We start from the raw sequence: 16,989 nt of genomic DNA on the forward strand, positions 1-16,989 counted from the left end.
CACAAATATTTTTACTAAACTTATAATTGTAACTAGGACATTAGCGTAACAATAAAAAGTCTATCGTAAGTTATTTTTAAGAAAATGGATTAGTACAATATATATTTTATTTCATTAGAATATTACGCCTTACAATACGACATGATACTATAACATTACAATCATGTATAGTGTTCAATTTGTCGTACTAAGGAGCTTTAAAAACATTTAACCGGGGAGGTTAAAGCAGTATTTTTTAGATTTACCAATTATGTTAAGTATTCTAAAATAATACATAATATAAGGAAGAAAACAAATGAATTAATGTAACTAGTATAGTGATCGGTCATTTCAAAAACGACATAAGTCACCGATTTTTCAAAAAAGACTTTTTGTCAAATTTGATAATTATATAGGTAGTTACATATTCTGTGTAAAAATTATATTTTTCAGATTCATGGCATTTGTCAGAAATATTTTATTTTATTTTAAAAAATTATACCAGTTTGAGCAATAATTCAATTTCTGTGTTTATTTATTTTATTTTATTTCTTGACCTAATTTCTAAATGATAAATTTCTATTCCCTGCAAAAACAACGCAAGTCAAATATGTCTTATCTCAATTTAATGAATTATGGTCAAAGTTAGATTATTTAAATAAAACTATGGATTATGAATATACGATATCCTATAAATGAATTAGTTAATAGGTGTAAATGCAAAATAAGTTGAATTTTTGGAGTTATGAAGTTTTTTGTGGCTAGTGTAAAACTTCAATTTTGTGAAATGACCGATTCATTATTATAGTTTATGACAAAACTATTGAGTTTGTTTAGCATTGACTAATTAAGTTGAGCATTTTTTTTTTAAATTTAGTTAACTCTTTTGAAAATTTTAAATCATTAATATTGGCATTAACCTACCGTCTAATTGCCAATTTATTTGTCGAATACATAATAAACAACAATATAATAATTATTGTATATAATCACATCTAAATTCTAACCCGTTTTGCGAATAACATAGGCAACTTAATAAGCGTAAAGAAGAACGAACAAAAACACAGCTTTCCATCAGTATTTGTATGTACAAAAATATAATTCGGATACAATTTTTACTTTTTGTTTAACTTATTTTTGTTTATCATTTAGATGAGTCTTTTTTGTTTATGCTTTTGACTTTTTTTTGTTGTGATGCGGTATACAGGGTGAACTATTTAATGTATAAAGACAGTGAATATCTCTTGAAATAATTTCAAATTTGTAGTTTTTCTTATTTAAATTAAGAATACCTTTCTGAAAATTTTAACTGGAAGATAACTTAACCTAACCATTTTTGAAGGATTACTCTTTCTTTTTAAAGATATTAAAGTTTATAATTTAGGACGAGGGATGGAGTGCATTTGAGTAATGGGTGCAGATAAAATAATGCTACACTTCACTTTTCCTCTTGTCCTCAATTTTCAAAGAGCTTTGAAATATATATTCAAAACAGGTTATCCACCATTCAAAATTGTTATTAAAGTATTCTTAACTTTAATGTATTTTCATCATATAAGGGTCGCAAGTCGATAGAACTCAGTGGCCACTTGGTGGACGCAAATGTGGCCAGATACCAAAAAATCGTGTTACATATCAATTCAACAAGATTTTTTCTCCCAATTTCAAATCTGACATATTTTTTTTCGTAATATAATTTTTTTAATGAAATACGAGTTCTATTTTAAATAATTTTAAAATTAAAAAAAAATGAATATTATTTATTGTACCCATAGAGCATCCTGAATGTATCATTTGAAGCTCGGTAGAACTTTACATGACACCCTGTATATATCTAGATTCTAGGCCATTGTTTTCCTAGATGAATTTTGTGTTGACGGAATTTAAGAGAATGTGATACTCTCTATTTATTGACTAGTTAGGGATAGGCAATTTTTTGTAAAATCTTATTTTAAATCTCAAACTGTGTAGTTATTAGTTTAGTGATCACAGCATCTTTGTCATCTTTCGTTTTCGTTGCAAATATTTTTGCTCTAAAATCATCACGGAGCGAGTAAAACGCATTCTGCGTAGGTATATTTTAACGTTGGTAATTGTGAGTGTCGCCCTTAAGCTTGAAGCAAGGATAGTTGTTTAGTAAGTACAGGAGAAATAAGGTTCTCGTTTTCTGTTACCTAATTATTGTTTATCTCGTATAAAGAAATACATTTTAGTTTTTTTGTTTTTATAAAAATGTGTTATTTTCATAACTATAATTTGTTTTTTAAAGATATAATTTAAGTATACAATATTTATTGTATTTATGTAGGTGCGTTGAAGTCATCAGAAACTAGGTAAGCTTTGTACACTTAATCGTTGAACTGAATATTAATTAAATAAGTATCATCTATAATTTTTGGTACACCCGGATTTTGTAATTCCCTGCCCTAAGAAATAATCTCATACATACTAATAATTATAAATTGTACCCGTCTAAATGGATAATAATACCCGCTACACGTCTTATAAAGCAATTTGTCTCAGGCGGCTCAGCCCAGGACTTTTTATTTCCTTGACGTAACATTTTTCGATATAATTACGTATTTTCTTATTTGTACGTTACACGATTTTGAGTTGGCAATTTTAGAACTTGAGTATTGGTATTATACACATATATTAACTATAATTAAAAGAACTGAAATGAGTATTATAATATTATATTTGAACACTAGATGAGGAGGAGTGGCCACTCGGTCAAGGGCACTCCGTTTGCCGGGCGAGCAATAGTCCGGTAAAAAGGTTCATGATGGCAGTGTTGGGCCTTAAAGGCCCGTTAAGCTTGATGATGATGATGATTTGAACACTAGTTCGAAATAAATTATAGTTCGCATGCATCGAAGATTTGAATACATGAATATGAAGAATATTTCTTAGTTTATACCTTTTATGCACATTTCATCCACAATAATAAGTGAGAATAAGAAACAATTATTAAAAACTAATTTTTGTTACTAACTTCTTCTTGTTTAAATACACTTATAAGTGTACCTGCATATTTTATTTCTTATTTTACAATTCACTTTTAAATTAATATATTTTTAAAAATTCTGCCAGCTATTATAACTTATATAAGTATAACGTATAAACTTTATTAACTTTTTAAATTAAAAAGACAATTACTAAAAAAAATTAACTGCGAATAGTTTTTTTCATTACTGTACCACGTTCTGAGTTTTCACCAGTTTGGCATATTTATATAGAGTTCAGCCTATAGTTATAGTGTACAAATAGTTAAAATATACTTTATTTTTAAGATTAAAGGATGTACGTTATAATAGGTATGGCGTCGTCTTTAGTAGGTGGTAGTATAATTATGTATTATTTTTATATAAAAAGAAATGATAACAAATTAATTATTTGATATTAGGAGTGGGAAATTTTGCTTACTTTATTTTACAATTTTCATTATTTGTAGCCCTCAATTTCTCTATTTTCTAAAAAATGATGATATGCGAAATTTCAATAAAATTGAACGACGAAAATATGTGCACTAAAGCCTTCGAAACTCCAATCATGTATCATATTATCTAAATAACAAAAAAAATTAAATCATTTTATTAGGACCTAAATAAAAGATAAATAAATTATTTTATTGACATCATGATTTTACGACCACCTTGTTTGATTTTAGTAGATATAAATGTACATTTTATATCTTAGTCATTTCAAAAAACATTTAAAAAGTATAATAAACTATATTTTATTAAAGTGTTCTGTAGGTAAACTCGGCGTACTATATAATATAAAATTAAAATAAAAAATCATATTTTCGGATGGTAGGAAAGGCGTTCGTTTGCTTAACGACATGCGTTTCTTTGCTTAAGGTGAGATCTCAATGATACAATGGGTATGATGGGTACGACGGGGCATAGGCTTTGTTGATGGCTGGGTAGTACGGAGCAGGACCGTACGCCTTGACCGGGTACGGGGCGGGCGCGTACGCCTTGACCAACGGTTCCTTAGTGACGACAGCGTTGAATCCGTGGTGCGGGTCGGCGGTGTAGTCGACGGTTCTCTTGGTGCCGTCTGGGTCGACTAGGCTGTAGGATCCGTGAACGACGTCGCCTTGTCTGGTCTCGTGCTGGCTCTTGACGTCGCCGGTCAGGTGGTCGTGCACGTCGTAAGCGTATGAGTACGACGGGTTCGGGTCGTAGTCGATGTCGTAGGCTTTGGGTGCTACCGCGTACTTGATCGGCGCCGCGTAACCCGGAGCTGGAGCGTATAGGGTGGGTGCGTATGGAGCTGGAGCGTACACTGGCGAGCCGCATGTTACCGCCAAAACCGATGCTAAGACTGCAAACTGAAAAACAAAATATGTGTAACTTCTAGTGTGAGTACATTAAAAGACTCTTGGGAGGTACGCCAACAACAGACAAACAAAGAGAGAATAGATTAATTGCTTTGGACACGTTAAAATAATAAGAGAGAAATTTACAACAGTAAAGAGAGATAAGAGTAGAGGTAAATAGACTTGAAGAGTAGAGAATAAAGATAGAGATAAACCGAAGAAGAACTGCTCAGTGCAAAAGTTCACCGAGTCAATTTTTTTTCACTTGGTGCGGCTTTTTTGCGCTAAATAGGTGTAATAGTATTTCAGTGCCACGTTGTACCAAGTCCTTATATCATCGCAATGCCGCAAAATGGCAATATGCGAAAAATAATTTAGGAACCAATTACTGGAAATCGGCTATGATGGACTTGGTTCACTTTTGCTCTGAAACCTCCAATTGGGAATGATATATAAAAAAGACGCGTAGAGTAGATCCGTGACTGAACTTATTTGTATGAGAAAAAGCGATAATGAAGAACATATTCAAGATTTTAAGCCGACAACACGGTTTAGGCGAAAACGGTATTCGAGTAGGTACAAGTGAACTAAGGTTTTTTTATGTATCTGATTCAAGCTACTTAGTCTGTAGTAAACATAGTAATAGCTCAACTATTCTCTTAACTACTCACGGTTGATATTCGAAAAACTTTTTATTAATATTTAAATCTTTTAAATTTAGTTAGTAAACTACAAAGAACCTAATATTAAAGAGTTATCACTTGTACACCCGTGTCAGAAATCTAGTATCTACGATGTGTACTCACCCTGAAAGCCATGGTTGTGTTTAGATGTATGTGATTTTCTTGTGGGCTACAGGAAAATAGTAGTGCACTGTACCGAACGATTTACTAACTTCGACTGGTGTGGTTGTTGGCGGCCCGTGGTCTATTTATACGCCGGGAACTCGTGGGTTATTATGATTATTATTTTTTTCTTAATCCGAAGATCGAACCTTCCGAGACCACTCCCAGATGCAGCAGGAGGTACAAAGCGGCGAAGGTGTACACATACATACGAGCCAGAAACACACACACACACACACACAATAAGGGAAATTATCGATGGCCCCCGCGGCTTTGTCGACAGCCCCGGTGACCACGTAACAAATATACCGAACAAAGCTAAAAAACCGAGATTGGCCATCCTATGGCCGTCCTAAGCTGTCGTAGATGTTCATACTATCATTATTATTATGTCGCATATAATACACGTTGTAAATGACCTTTTTGCCAAGGTGCGTGAGACGACCGTGGCCTCTCTGGTTGGCCGGCCGTGGTCACTCATCCCCCATCGCTCCGTTTTCCACGGACCATTATGCAGATTTTCCACGTTAAACGCCTCCATCATACAAAAAAAAAAAAAAATGATAATAATAAAAATAATATTATTGTTGGACGCCGACCGTGGTCTACGCAAAAAACGTCAGTTTAGAGGACGTGTCGCGCATTGACGGCAGTCATCGTCGTACAGAACAACAATATTATAGTGTGCGCTGTGACATGAGGAATCTCCTATTGACAAACGTCTTTTGTGAGCGCCACTTGTGTCAAACGTCAAGAAAAACGTCTCCTTGAGGTCAGGCTGTCTCGACGCTACCCCACCTGCCTATTTTTATCTAAGAAAAACATTCTTCGTTATTCCATGAACATATTTTATGGTTTGGATTGTTGTACAGCAAAATAAAATATATTGGGCTTTTATAAGGAAAGATAATAGAAGAGTGCAGCAAGAGCAATAATGGAAATTATGTAGTAGAAGAAAAATAAGTAAAGAAAGGCTAAAAATGAAATATGACGTGTTCGTGGATGATATGAAACAGAATGTGATGAGTGGACCTAAGACGCTAGGTTAACTAGTTTGGGGAAAATAATTGTAAACAAACATTAAGAAAAGCTTGATTTACAAAATGATGATATTATAAAATATATAGTTGCCAAATATATAAAGGAGTATCAAGAAAAAAACTGTTGGGTTCTATTAAATTTCGACCAAAATCTATCTCTTAAAATTAATACAAGTTCTACTATATCTAGTATAGGCCGAATAGATCACACAAAGTTATTTTATGGAACTTTAGTTTTTTTAAACCATGACAGTTTTTAAGTAAAAATGTTTAAATGGAACTTTTACTATTATAACGAATAATTTATCCGTTAAATTCAATCTCTGGTTAATGCGTTTTATGAAACTAAATGTTGTACAATTTCTTTTATTTTATAAGAACATTGCGTGTATAATTAAATCGAGCATTTTTATGCTTGACCACACACTAAGAGATAGTATTATTTCCAAGTATTTTTTTCATTTTTAATGTGCAAGTTACATAAAGTGTCGCAGTGTATTTTGTGTCTTATAATACTAGTATAGCGTTCATACGTAAACACCATCATTATATTGAATTGTTTCTAACTGGCCTGTATGTTTTTATTTGTACTTAATCACTAATATTATATTTTATAATAATTTGAATTATAGCCGTGGCTTGGGTCTAAAAGGGCCAATCTCACTTTTTGTAAGCTCTATGTTGTTCTAGGCTCTATGTTGTTTTTTTTACCAAACTCTTCATAAGTAATTCATTTTTTGGCTTCAGAGTGTCAATTTTATAACAGTATATAAAAGATGTTTTAACTTTTCCATTAAGCGGGCTAACTACTTTTTGAGTGCTAAACATCCTAGCCTCTGCTTTTGTCTGTACATGCGTTCTTATTGCTATACTGCAAAAACGTGTGCAAATATGTATGATAACCTAATAACGCTGCTTCAACGGGATACCGAGTGATATGACCACGAGACGAGCAATAAGTCTTCTGAAAGGGACAGTGAATAGTCTCGACGGTACAAGGAGTCGATGATCGTATTGCACAACGGTCACGGCAGTTCAGGGCCAACCGTGAACTGGCATTTAACGGTCGTGTAATAATAAACAGCATAACAATAACGCAAGTATATATATATATATAAGTACAATATAAAGCTGCATACACACACGAACAATATGTATGATTTATACAATAATATTATATCTAGGACGTCGCCGTGGACCGCTAGTACGGGCGGCGCGGCGGTTGTCTCGATAATTATTGGTGTAACATAGTATGTGAGCGTATCTTATTCTATTTTTTTACGATTCAGGAGAACCCGAGAAAGGTCAAGTGACCATTTTTCAAATATCACGTGTAATACAAATGTTGAAACGAGAAGAGCGAAAAAAAACATGTGTAATATTATGTCTATTATTATCACTCTCCTGTGAAGCCCAAGCTAAATAAATACTGCGTCAAAATCGTTAACACCCCGAGTATAATGTCATCGTGATATTATTTTGTTTATTTTTAAGTCTTTCGTTTTAAGCCCATGACGTTTTACAATAGTATCGTTCGAGTATTAACAAATTACTCAGTATTGGACTCTACTAATATTACAACATCCTCAGCCCTTGTATTTACTGTTCACGGAAACGAATGTGACCACTAGCATGGTATTATACATTTTATTGATACTTAACGGTGATTATTATTATTCGATAATTTATCGTTATAATCGTAAAGCTGCGGTCCATACATCGCGGCTATGCGATCCTAAATTGGTTTATTAAGATCAAAATATACTTTAAGAATACATAATTTAAAAACAAATTATCGGAATTTTATTTTACATTAAATGAGGTATCCAGTTATAAAGTATTTTATACACATTTGTAAATATTCTATGTCATTTTCATCTTACAACGGAGACCCATTATTTAACTAGTACATATGTATTTCCCATACATGTTTTACTTATTTTATAAAATTTTAATAACTATATTTTCATTTAAACGTTTATAATTTTTTTTTTTAACTTAAATAAATATAAATCTTAATAAAATGTTTTATGTACACATCCATGTACTGAATAGCTCATATTTGGAGTTCTTTTATACTTAGTTTATCTGCTTAAACCATTATTGAAACTAGTGGTGGTACATCCAAGATATATGTTAACATGATTTAAGCATTGGGGGGTCAAACGCAGAGAATGTTTTGCGGTCACGCAGCTTATATGTATCCAAAATTACTGTTATTACTATAATTCGAATTTGTTGTAAGTTGCGAAACAAATGAAATACGCCACAAACCTTTTCTAAGAACAATGCTCAACTAAAACCACTGTGCTTAGTCAGATGTTTTTCGTAAAACAATGAAAACGCTAAACCATATAGTCGGATCTTTAAGAACTCATCGCCAACCAAACCAAGGAAGGTTAGGCGGGGACTTGAAGGTAAACCTTGGTCGTTTTCCATAATTCTATACTCCCTTTATTTAAGCCTATAAGTGCAAATAATATTTTATAAATATTACATTCAAAATTCAGATTAAAAAAAGCCAGTACAGTGAGGTTAAGGCATAGTAAGGACGGAGCATAATGGGTCAGGGGAGGTCACAGGTATATATGAGTTATTACAACTGAAAGTGATAAAATCACTTTCAAATAAACGTTTCGATGCCAATCTGTAATGGTAAACTAGAAATAACAATTCAAGTATTTTATATGACAAATGACAATAGTGTACTTAAAAATGTATTAATGATATTAGGATTTAGGATGGATACGATAAGGGTTGATCATATGATGTATCGTAATTATTAACAATTAATGAAAATATTTTCGAATATCTGTTGACTGTTAATTCGGCTGCAATTTGATGCATTTTTACCAGAAAATCTCACTTATATCGTAGATAATATGTAAAACATTACAAAGAGCTGCCAGCAATTAAAAGGTGTATAGTTATTATAAGTTCGAAGACGACTCTAGGTCTTGTATCGTTGTTATAAGATAAATAAGAAATTATGCTATGCTTTAGCCTGTTATTGTTATTGTTGACAGGATTTTTTTTAATCATTAATAAAAATATTGAAATAGATAACACGAATTTGTTGTTACGTTGTTTTAATACCGCATGCATTGTATCGTTACTGTATTGTCTCTTGACTACCGTGTACGCCCATTTCGACTTCTTACTGGTTCTACGTACAATTTATATTTTTCTTTCATTATAGCATAATTTATTTTTTAAATATTAATTATTATATTTTTTTCGTTTTTCAGGTAAGTGATCGTTGTAACAGTACTAGCATATAATATGCTCGTATGTGTAAATTCATGGACTTGCGAGCAAATACATGACTGCAGCACTCGTGATTAAAATATTGCATAAACTGGTGCAGTTTACAGATTTTTTTTTTATGTTAGTCTGTTCCGGCAAATGTTAATAATTGCGTCGGTAGGTAGCAAGTAAAACGATGTAATAATAATAACAGTGTCCGTGTACGATAATCGAACGGCCCTTGACTGTCTTATACGACGATAGCAACAATGTTAAGGCTATTGGTTAAATAAAAAATAATAATAACGTGATCGCATAATATTATGATACATGTATGTAACCGCAGAGCGACACCATTATAACGGCGATCGCGTTGAAATTGTTCTAATGTTTATATATAGGTAAGTGTGCAACTATCATACCAATGCACAATCATATGAGAGTTTCAGTGTGTATGGTGGATTGCAATAAAATAAAAATCACAAGTGATTACGTATCATACGGTCGTACTCGACAGTAGACTAATTAAGAGACAAAGTCTGGCCCTATAAATGGTCTATGTGAGAAACCGACGGACGAGTTCGTCCAGTTCGGTTGCAAATACCACACCCTGTGAAGTCACAGCGTTTCTCCGCGTATCGTGTCCCTCCAGCGTAATCTTATGTACATATAAACCTCTACTAGTGCGTTTTTTTGTCGACACAATGACATTTTTTTTATCAAAAAAATATAGCAATAATTTGAGGTCAATGTGTTACGTTTGAGAGTTCATGTTTTTACTGAATGATATAAAAACAAGCGAGAGCTAAATAAAGCAAATTTAGACCCCGCTACAAATTCAATAACACTTTGGACAAATTAAAATGTATGAGTATTATCGATGGTATTTTTTCAGTGTTATGTAGAATAATTGTTTTCATGTTAATTGATTTCAGTTTTTGGTAGAGAAGTATTTTATTTTGTAAGTTTAAAAATAGTACAATTATTTGTTTTTTTTTTTCATTTTATAAATCTGAATTGGTGAGTCCCATTCCTAATTAACGTCTCATATTAAAATATTCGATTAAAATTTAACATTTCCCAGTTATTTTATAAATAATGAATACTTGAAATATAGAATATTTAAATATTACATTTTACTTATTTTCTTTCACATGTATAAAAATATACTGAACTTTGATTATAGGCAAATTAATTTGGTTAAAATAAGTAGATACAGGGTCCGTCAGAACAAACGCATGTTATTCAAAAATATGTTACGCCAAAAGTAATTGCAGTAAAAAAAAATGTATTATATAAAAAATTTCAGAAACATATGCAGTTTTTTTATATGTAACAAAATTTAAGTTCTGAAAATAATGCCAGTCATATGGTGCATAAAAAAACTGCATTTTTTGATATAATACATTTTTAGCTTCGATGCAAAGCGGCGAAGGTTTCTGATGTGTGTTTTTTTTTTATCTGTATACACTGTAACTTTTTTAATACTGAACCAATTCCTTTGAGTAGCAACTCTATAAAATCACAAATTTCATCTAGTTGGTATTTTTTTTTGGGGGGGGGGGGTAAAAGTTGAAAAGTTTACTTTTTCACAGTCGAAATTTAGAAAAACCAAAAAAAAAACCGTACGACTTTTTAAGTTAGAACTTTTATTGGCTATAATTTCAAGAAAAAGAGTCGGATCGAGTTGAAATGTATAAGAAATATTTAATTGGTATGCCCGCACACGTCAGTTGTATCAAATTTAAATTAAACCCTTTTCCTACCACTCTAGGGGGGTACAAGTTTTTTTTGTTTTTTTAGTTTTTTAGCCGTAATTTTAGGATTTTTAAGTTGAAAATTTGTCAGTAGTTAGAACTCATATGTGTTCATAACATATTAAACGGACAAAAAATTCGGCACCACAGTTTTTTTTTAATTACCGGAAAACTGTGTTTTCGCAGATTGCGTATATTTTAACAAAAACGCCTAAAATCTTAAAAAAAACTAGTACAGTGGGGTCGGGGCATAATGGGGACGTTGCTTTGATTCCATTATGCCTATACTCTACTGTACTAGTCCTCTCGGATAAAATCACTTTCAAATTAATGTTTTGATGCTTATTTGTAAATACATTACCTCAATTTAATACTTTCTAACTTTGCTGGTTTATACTGTGCTTGGTTTGGACTGTACTGGCTTGAAAATACTAACTACCGATTTGCCTCGAAGCGTTTTTTCGAAAGTGATTTTATCACTTTCAGATTTAAAAATTCCTGTAAACCTGTGACCTCCCCGTCCCACTATGCCCCGACCCCACTATAATGGTTTTTTTTTTACTGCAATTACTTTTGGCGTGTCATCATTTTGAAAAACATGCGTTTGTTTGACATGTACTGTAACCTAACCAGTAACCTGTTTTATGTATTTAAATAAAACAGTTTTTAAAATCATTTTTAATCAGTAAAATAATTTTACTAAGTGCATATTTTATTCTAAATTCAAGTTTTTTTTTATCACAATATATTTATCTACGTTCCTTGGTCGTTTTTGGTGCATGAATTTCCGTATTTTAATAAATATATACAATTATTTTCAATATGAATAATGGAATTATTTAACTGGGTTAAATTATATTAACTATTATAAACTATTAACTATATAATCTACAGATAATTATTTAATTTAGAATATTAGTTGATTTATTTAAAGGAAAAATTAGGTAGTTATACTCCTCTCTAGTCTATCTCTTTTTTTAAATTTGTCTGGTTTCAGGGCAATTGTACAATTTTTTATAGAAAAACTATTAGTTTATAAATAAGGTTATTGATATTAATCGAATAATTGGCTATAATAACAGAAGATATTAAGTTTAACATTTTAGTTAGATGACTAAAAGTTATTAACGCATTAATATTATAGTAAAGATATAAAATCTACTTGAACCCTAAACCATAAAAATTATACACTTCTTGCGTACACGTGTTACGACAACGATGTTGTCATCTTCAGCGCTAACAACAGACTGAGGCCGATTAGGGTTCAAGTAGATTTTTTATCTTTACTATATATTTAACCATAAGTTTGCTTAACAGTTTTTTCTGCATTAATATTATGTCTAGACTTTTAGATTAATTTAACATTTTTATATTATATTCATTTTAAAATTACAGTTGTAAACTTTTACTCGATTCTATATAACTTTATTGTACAATTTATTTTTATTTTTGTAAATTCCAAAGGACTTAATTTTAAGAAAGTAGAGAAGTTTATTTTTTAATAAAAAATATAACTATTAACAATAATTTTAAGTATTACCCAATAACAATATTATGTTAGTATTCTGTGTGTACTGCTGTGTGTATTTGTTTGTCATTTCAACAGTTGCTCGGTAGCTTTATATTTTAAATGACCTAGTACGGATGAGGTATACGGATATTGGTCATGTCAGGATTTTATAATGATAAAGATTTCTTATTCCTCGATGGCATACTTATTTGAAATTGCTTTGTTCTTTTTGCATTTTGATCTCGATTGCCGAATTGATTTCAACTATGTGTTAAACATTGAGTGTTGTTTATGCGGATTATTGCTGTGAACTTGAGGATTTTGAATGTTCAGACTAGAGGTCACTGTTTAAAAACATTTTGAGGGTTTTTTTTTTATCCGAGGTAATTTTTTTTATAAGCATAATAAGATAGTACTTGTATTAAAAAAGTGAGTATTTACTGATTTTGTACAAAAATTAAATTTGTATACCACATTCGATATTGATTCAACTTTGTATAGTTTATTCATGCTATTCTCAGCGTTGTTGTCAAGAGCGCGTAGGTTTAGGCAGAAAATAGAAAAAAATATTCACCTACAGAGCTTTGTAACCGATGAAATGGTCTCGGCTTAATAGCTAATGACCGTTGGCTGTTGCTATTGTTGTTATAGAACTCTTTGGTTTATCACAATAACAAGTATTTCATTAAATCATGATAAGCGTTTTACGGCGCATTGAATCATATATAAGTAAACACAATAGTCCTGCTTCGACTATCTGATTACAGCGCGTGTTGTACACCATTGCATAGATTACATAATGCAAATCACTTAAGCCAGACGAAATCGATATCATTTTGCTGCTTGGAAAACACCCGATGATACGATAGTCCCACCGATGACGTAACCATGTATAATAATAATAATAATAATTTTGGGTCGACGCTGATGATAAAAAATAAGCACAAATTTAAATCGCGTCAAATATTACAAAATTATTTTTCTATATTTTGTTTTACATAAAAGAGAGAGAGCATAAGAATTGCTCTTATTCTATAATTGGCTTAAATATAATGGCTTAATATATTTTATTTGACATATCTGAGAACGATGGGGGTACGTATCTCTCCGGTGTTTTCATTATCTTTGTTATAAAAATCGGCTTTTCTTACTAATCTAATTGGGATTCTTTGTTTTGTTCATCTTGAAGTCAAGTAAAGAGGAGATTTTAGGAATAACTATAACACTGTAATAGTGAAAAATTGTACCTCACCTGAAACTTTTGAGAAAATGTAATGTCCAGACCAAAATCATCATTTATAAGTCACTACGATAATGATTGGTATGAGCGGAGTCAGTCATACTGCATGACTCTATCAGTTCTTTATTCTTGTTAACACTAAAAGAACATTAGCCTGAAATATTTTTCTCACTAAATAGTATACAACCGGCATTGCCTATTAGGGTTTTATTTTTGGAACGGCTGAAATGTATTTAATTTTTGCTGTGTTCGTTGTATTTTTCTACCATTCATTTTCTGACGTTACAAATGTTGTCAAATAACAAGTGACCATACTGTTTATGACTCAACAATGTTAGGAATTAATAGTTTAAATTTTTAATGGTTATAGTGTATTGCTTAAATATCAAACAAAGATATGAAGGGTAGCCACATACCTTGCTGAGTTGCTATCGTGGTAAGTAGTAATCCTTAAAAACATAATATTATTATGATCAGTAACTGATGGTAACGCTATGAATCCTATCCTATGACCTATAGCACTACTAGAACTCATTCATTTATATTTCCATCTCATACATTACTACAGCTTGGTAGCAAATTGCTAACATAACCAGTTGGTCTTGTTGTTGGTATGCTCGGAATTTTGTCAAGGTATATAGGAAAATCGTCTTTAGTCTTTAGCATGAGATTGCAAGAGTGCAACGATAAGTGATTGCGAGTAATCTCAAATTCTCTGCAATATGTTATCTCGGTTGAAGTTGATAATATTTTGTCCATACGGAATCGTGCGAATCGGCTAATATCGTTACCAAATCCGTGTTTGATGAAAAAAAAATAACAATATGGGTATGAGTGGTTATGCTCGTTTGAGCGTTGCACTTGTTTATGGATTGGGGCGTACGCAAACTGGAATTATAGGTTAGTACCTGTTTTCTATAGAATCACCAGTTGTTGCAAAACCTTACCACCCCGATGATCACATATGATATGTATTTGCGGTGTGTATATAAAAGCGCGACTTTGCCGACAACTGTCATACTCAACCGTCATCCGCAGTTGTCATCGTATGACACTATAGTGATTTAACAGTGCTGTTTGGTTATTTTTGTTTTCGTTTTTCAAGACGGTGCTTAGAGAATCAACCATGTTCGCCAAAGTAAGTATAGTGCAGAATTTTACTAGACATTTCACTCAGTGTTATTTGGTTTTATTGATAAAAATACCATAAACTGTAAAATTCTAGTATCTGTAATCAGTTATTCGATTTTCAAAGATTTTTATTAATTTTCCAATTGTGTAGGTTGCGGTGTGTTTCGCTTGTATCGTTGTGGCCGCCCGAGCTCAATACTACTCAGCTGCTGCGCCTGCTTACTCTACACTGGTGGCCGCTCCCGCCGTGGTGCACGCAGCGCCTGCGACCGTCTACCAACCGGTCAACCCGAACCCAGCGTACAGCTACAAATACGGCGTCAGCGACCCGTCCACCGGCGACTACAAATCGGCCGAAGAGAGTCTGTCCAACGGCGTGGTGCAGGGACAGTACAGCCTGTCGGAACCCGACGGCACCGTCAGGACCGTGTCGTACACCGCCGACGACGTCAACGGATTCGTGGCACAAGTGTCCAAGGGCGCAAAAGTCGCCGTGCCGGCTGCCCCAGTGTACGCGCCGGCCGCTCCAGTGTACGCGCCGGCCGCCCCAGTGTACGCGCCGGCCGCCGCTCCAGCTGTTTACCATGCCCCGGCCCCGGTTTACCATGCCGCGCCGACAGCCTACGCTCCGGCGCCCGCCGTTTCCTACCCTTATGCTTTCAAGCGTCAAGTGTAACTCTTCTACGTATAAACCATCTACTATGTCATCCTCAAAACTCACTATTGACTTTGTACTTATACTTCTATTCCACGTGTTTCCTATACAGATCCAATAATTTGTTTCTATCATATACTCTACATAATTTCGCATATTATAGATTTTAATATTATATAGTTCTCTTATTGTTTTGTAATTAGTTACGTTTACATACTAGACAAATATATTTATAAATATATATATATATACAATATACATGTTTATAGTTCGTTTTATTTCGAAGCATGGTAATATTTCTGATAAAATAATTCACTTCAATGCGCATTTATATATACTCGTACATTATTTAAACTGTAATTAGTAACTGATTTTTTTAGAGCGAAAATACTTAAGAGTTAAGAATAAAACTTCAGAGGCGCTTAGCGGCAGAAAAACTTTACCTAAAAGAATTTAATTTATTTTTATTACAATAAAAATTTTAGAATAACATAATATTTCAAACCATACTGACTCAAACCTAAAAAAAAATTATCCATTAATTGGTAGACCTTATTTTTTTTTGAATTGGCATTTAAATAATGGTGTTTTAAAAATTATAATTGGATTTTTCTTGAAATAATGTATTTGTGGGTTAAGCTGTTCTGGCACTATGCGCCTCACCTAGTCTTATATCATAAAATTGATGATATACCACTCTACAAAGGCTAACTGTTGTTTTTATCATTTGGCCGTTGCATAATTAGTACAATGTAATACTGCACTCAGATCGGATGACACTTTGCGGCATTCTTCTTCTAGCATTAAACAGTTAACCCCACTTTGGAAAAATAGAGTTTTTATTATGTTTATGAACCGATTGATACCGGTTTTGCTGTTTAGGCTGTTAGTCTCACCGATCTGTTACGCGTGACACTTATACAACACCATGATTTTCTGAAATGTTTGCTAAACACATTTTAATTATTTTTACAAGTCTTCCTGTTTTGTGTTATATTTAATTGTGTCCACTGTCCGCATTTCCCGTTATAGAATATATGTAGTAATGGAATTTACTATGTACTCGCCTAAGAGAAACCCGTAAAAGGAATTATCGTTATTGTAAAAAAAAAGTTGTTTTATTCTATATGTACAAAAGTATGACAGTGAAAACATTGATTAATTGAACTCATTTTTCTTTAGTTTTTAAATCAAATGGCGATATTGTTTTTACTAAAAAAAAAACAGGTATCTATCCCCGATAGCATTTTGGTGAACAC

At 32.5% G+C, this 16,989-nt stretch overlaps 3 protein-coding genes across 5 annotated transcripts in view; 2 read left to right on the forward strand and 1 right to left on the reverse strand.

The window, feature by feature from the left end:
- Positions 1 to 16,989, forward strand: part of LOC126835456 (neurobeachin-like protein 2) — a 96,115-nt gene that overhangs the window by 49,879 nt on the left and 29,247 nt on the right. The gene's annotated exons all lie outside the window — the stretch shown is intronic.
- LOC126835462 (larval cuticle protein A2B-like) lies at positions 3,694 to 5,221 on the reverse strand. Its single transcript, XM_050568072.1, has 2 exons — positions 5,113 to 5,221; positions 3,694 to 4,318 (listed from the first exon to the last, which is right to left on the reverse strand). Exons 1-2 carry the CDS (start codon positions 5,122 to 5,124, stop codon positions 3,851 to 3,853), a joined length of 480 nt encoding a protein of 159 aa, XP_050424029.1. The 5' UTR covers positions 5,125 to 5,221; the 3' UTR covers positions 3,694 to 3,850.
- On the forward strand, positions 14,940 to 15,988 carry LOC126835461 (cuticle protein 7-like). The gene is made up of 2 exons (XM_050568071.1): positions 14,940 to 15,082; positions 15,227 to 15,988. Exons 1-2 carry the CDS (start codon positions 15,071 to 15,073, stop codon positions 15,749 to 15,751), a joined length of 537 nt encoding a protein of 178 aa, XP_050424028.1. The 5' UTR covers positions 14,940 to 15,070; the 3' UTR covers positions 15,752 to 15,988.

This window comes from Adelges cooleyi, unplaced genomic scaffold, assembly GCF_023614345.1.
Source record: "Adelges cooleyi isolate 19-005CV unplaced genomic scaffold, UGA_ACOO_1.1 ACOO_flye_CR_arks_rails_tigmint_CR_PRNA_23, whole genome shotgun sequence".
Lineage (NCBI taxonomy): Eukaryota > Metazoa > Arthropoda > Insecta > Hemiptera > Adelgidae > Adelges > Adelges cooleyi.